The following is a 3,567-nucleotide window of genomic DNA, read 5'->3' as shown; positions in this document are numbered from 1 at the left end:
GTAATGTAATGAGATTAATATTGGTTTTACATCAATAAAATGAAAAAAAACTTTTTTCGAAACTTTTCGTCAATAATAATATTCTGGAACGGATCAACTAATTTTTGTGAGACTTACAGCATTCGACGTATTTTTTTGAGTTTTAGCTTCTTGTGATCTTAAAAGGTTGAGATCTGATGAATATTCAATTTTCGAAAATCAACCTGAAATCAATAACTTCCTAATTTTGAAAAATTTGTGGTTTTTATAGGGAAAGTTAAAAAGTATTCTTAATTATACTTCGTTTAGTTTCTGTAGCGATGTGACCTTAGGTTTGACCGGCGCTAAGTAGAAAAGAACAGCACTAGGCCAGAAAAGGAAGGAGACAACTCTCGGCCAAACTCTTAACCGGTGAGAAGCGTATAATCCGTACAGTACTGCACGAAAAAATTGACCATTTTATCCACTAAAATTGCATTGTTCAAATGTGCTGTTATTGGTACCAATTACTCTTGAAAATATCAACGAGATGTTTATTTATATATGAAGACATATTAAAGGCTTTAACGCTTGTTTTCGACTCGCACTACCATTCATGATTAAACAAAACTTTTGGCAGGTACTGTATGAAAAAGTATGTTTAATGAACAAGAGTCGAGATTATAATGAGCTTTTTTCTCCCTACCTACGATTTTGCTAGCGCGGATACAAGACACTGGAAGGGGCACATCGCTAGAGAAAGTAAGTGAACTATAGCTGTAGAATATGGGTAATGAGGCGGCATTTTTTATGGTGTCCAGAGCGACACTAAAGGAAAATCTGATGAGCAAAATTGAATTTGCAGTCTTGGTCTTCTATTTTCGCAAGACCAAGACTGTCTTTATAACAAAAATGTAAGTATCAGATTAAATTATCTAACACGCAACACCAAGACCAAGACGGAGACCATATCAGCAAGACCAAAATCAAGATCGAGACTACATCAGCAAAATTAAGACCAAGATCGAATAAACAAGACCAGAACCAATATCAAGACTGGAACAGTCACTAATGCAATAAATAAATTAATTATTGTACATATTCTTCTAGTGATACAAGTAAAATGGAAGATATGGTAATAAAGCAAATTATTGTATTTTAGTAATTTAATGGGTACAATTACATTTTTTATTAAACAAATTCAATAAGTCCAAAACAAGATCTAAACTAAATAATAAATTGTATTTCCAAAATGCTGGATGAATTCAGCCTTTAGACTCTCTTATAAGTACGTTTGGCTTTAACGTTACCCCCGGACAATTCCTAAAAAAAGACATGATCATAACATAAATATAATTTGTTATTGTTATTGTTATAAAAGGCAAAAAACAAAGTAATATTTCGTTAACAATTGCTGTCAGCATTTTACAGTAATTTATGTAAGGTTAAAGTTCAAGGAATTACTGGAGAGGTTTTAGTGGGGTTAAGGACCTTTAAATTTAGGGTAGGTTGGGTTATCTATTACTAATTTACTTAAATTCGCCTGCAATTTAAGTAAATGCAGTTACATTATCTAAGATTACTTATTTTCGTTTAAAAAATATGTTATATTTTTTCTACTTACCACTATCACACTATCAGGGTTGATATTATAGACGCGAGTAATTTCAGCCCCGTTGGGAATTTTAGACTTAATGGTAACTTTGTTACCAGCCACGCTTGCCACACTCTAAAATTAGAATCAAAAATAGCAATGGCGTTTATTCTATCCAAATTTTATAAATTTGTGTTCAGGGGCCGTCCAGGCGAGAGCAGGGGACTTATAACCCCACCCCCCTTCTCATAGAAAGAACATACTGGTTCAGCTCACACCTTTTAAAGTCGTCATACAAAATAACCACGAAGGGGAGGCTGTAATCGCAAGGATCTAAGACAGTTTTATGACGTCCCCCCCATCCCACTCCCCACAATGACTTGGACGGCGCCTGAGTGTGTTGCAAAATGTAAATACCTTAAGTTGAACTTTTCCTAGAAGTTCTTCAGTGAATTCCTTGCCAGGTTCGAAGGTAACAGTCCTGGAACCTCTGTCTGTGGTAGAAATGTATGAATATTTGTTACCATCCTGTTTGAATTCAATGGTAACTTTCTGGTTAACGAAGGCATTTGCATCTTCTGCAGATCCATCGCCTAAGATACAATTAAAAAAATGAGATAATAAGATAATATATTGCTTATATGTGTCTAATAAATAATTTAAGTCGAAGGAACTACAATACAAATAAATTTAATTTTATCTATCCAATGATTATATTATAATAATCATTCGCAAGGAGCTTTGCATTTACTGTTTTGTAAATAAATTTATCTGTTACATGCAATCGAGTATTATCCCTATTAAAATCAAAGATAAAAGATAACTTTTTTTATAGATCAAATTGTAATCCAGTTGTCTAGAATAATGATATAATTTAAATAAAACTAATGTGAAATAAACATTTATATTTGCTTTATACTATAAACACTAAAAAAATAATTGTTAAAAACATTGCCTAATAAGATTTAGGTAAGGTTATTAAGTAATCGATTATTTTCAATTTTTAAAAATCATCGATTAGGTAATCGATTAGACAAATAATCGATCAATCAAACCACCGGTTAATTAAACAATCTAGGTATTAATCGCGACGAATATTAATAACACTAGTAGATAACAATAACTATTATTTCCTTTAACACCTATTTATTCTTGAGTTGTTATGTGCTTCATCTAAAAAAAGAATAAAAATACGAATATATATCTATAGTGATTCGATAATTTGGATTAAATGAGTATTTGTCAATTAATCGATTCCTTTAATCCCAATAANATAATAATTAATATATAACTGGGGATTAACCGTTAGAAAAACTTTTAAAGTTAAATATACAAGTAATACCATAAGAATAGTTATTTCGATTCAATTCATTGTATTTGTATATGTATATGTAGATATTGTTGTTCATTAAGAGATAAAAATCCAACCAATATTAATGAATAATTTGTTTACTACGACTATGAAACCATAACCGACGTTTCGCTGTCAGTTATGAGCCTTCTTCAGGGTAGGTTCTCTCAGAACTAATAGCGAAACGTCGATTCTAATTTCATAGTCGTAATTAGGGTTGCTAGGTACAGGTCTGACGAAGGAAGCTGGCGAGCGGTCGCGCAAGTACTTGCCCATTTATGACCTATTTGGATAAGTCACTTAGTATCGATACACAAATAAGCTTTCAGTTGGCATAAATTATAGTATTACTACTGATAGGACAGTAGTGTACTACGAAATAATGCAGAAAAATAAACTTATTGCTTTTGTTTTATAGTTAGTTTTCACATTCACTATCATCATGGGAATCTCTATCACTGTCACCAACATCAACAATTAGTTTTTCTGTTTGTATGTCTATTACTTGCTCAATGATCCCTAGTTTTAAATATTTAATCTACGCCCCTGATAGGAATACTGAAGAATGAGGGCTGCAATCGTTATACCTAAAACTGCCTACTTTTGCCACCGCGCATCCACGCCATTTTAAAATTTCCGCCAGCTTCCAGCGTCAGGCCTGTAC

General features: G+C 32.4%; 1 protein-coding gene across 1 annotated transcript in view; it reads right to left on the bottom strand.

Moving 5' to 3' along the window:
* Nucleotides 1-1,109: 1,109 nt before the first annotated feature.
* Nucleotides 1,110-3,567, bottom strand: part of LOC108744630 (gastrotropin-like) — a 7,507-nt gene continuing 5,049 nt past the window's right edge. Inside the window, exons 2-4 of the mRNA XM_018480494.2 lie at nucleotides 1,970-2,145; nucleotides 1,583-1,687; nucleotides 1,110-1,281 (exon numbers count right to left, since the gene is read on the bottom strand). Coding sequence (XP_018335996.1) covers nucleotides 1,231-1,281; nucleotides 1,583-1,687; nucleotides 1,970-2,145 — 332 coding nt within the window. The 3' untranslated portion in view covers nucleotides 1,110-1,230. The remainder of the gene's footprint in view (nucleotides 1,282-1,582; nucleotides 1,688-1,969; nucleotides 2,146-3,567) is intronic.

Source organism: Agrilus planipennis, unplaced genomic scaffold (genome assembly GCF_000699045.2).
Source record: "Agrilus planipennis isolate EAB-ADULT unplaced genomic scaffold, Apla_2.0 scaffold16, whole genome shotgun sequence".
NCBI lineage: Eukaryota > Metazoa > Arthropoda > Insecta > Coleoptera > Buprestidae > Agrilus > Agrilus planipennis.
Note: the sequence above shows the minus strand (reverse complement) of the source record. Positions and strands in the feature narration are given on the sequence as shown.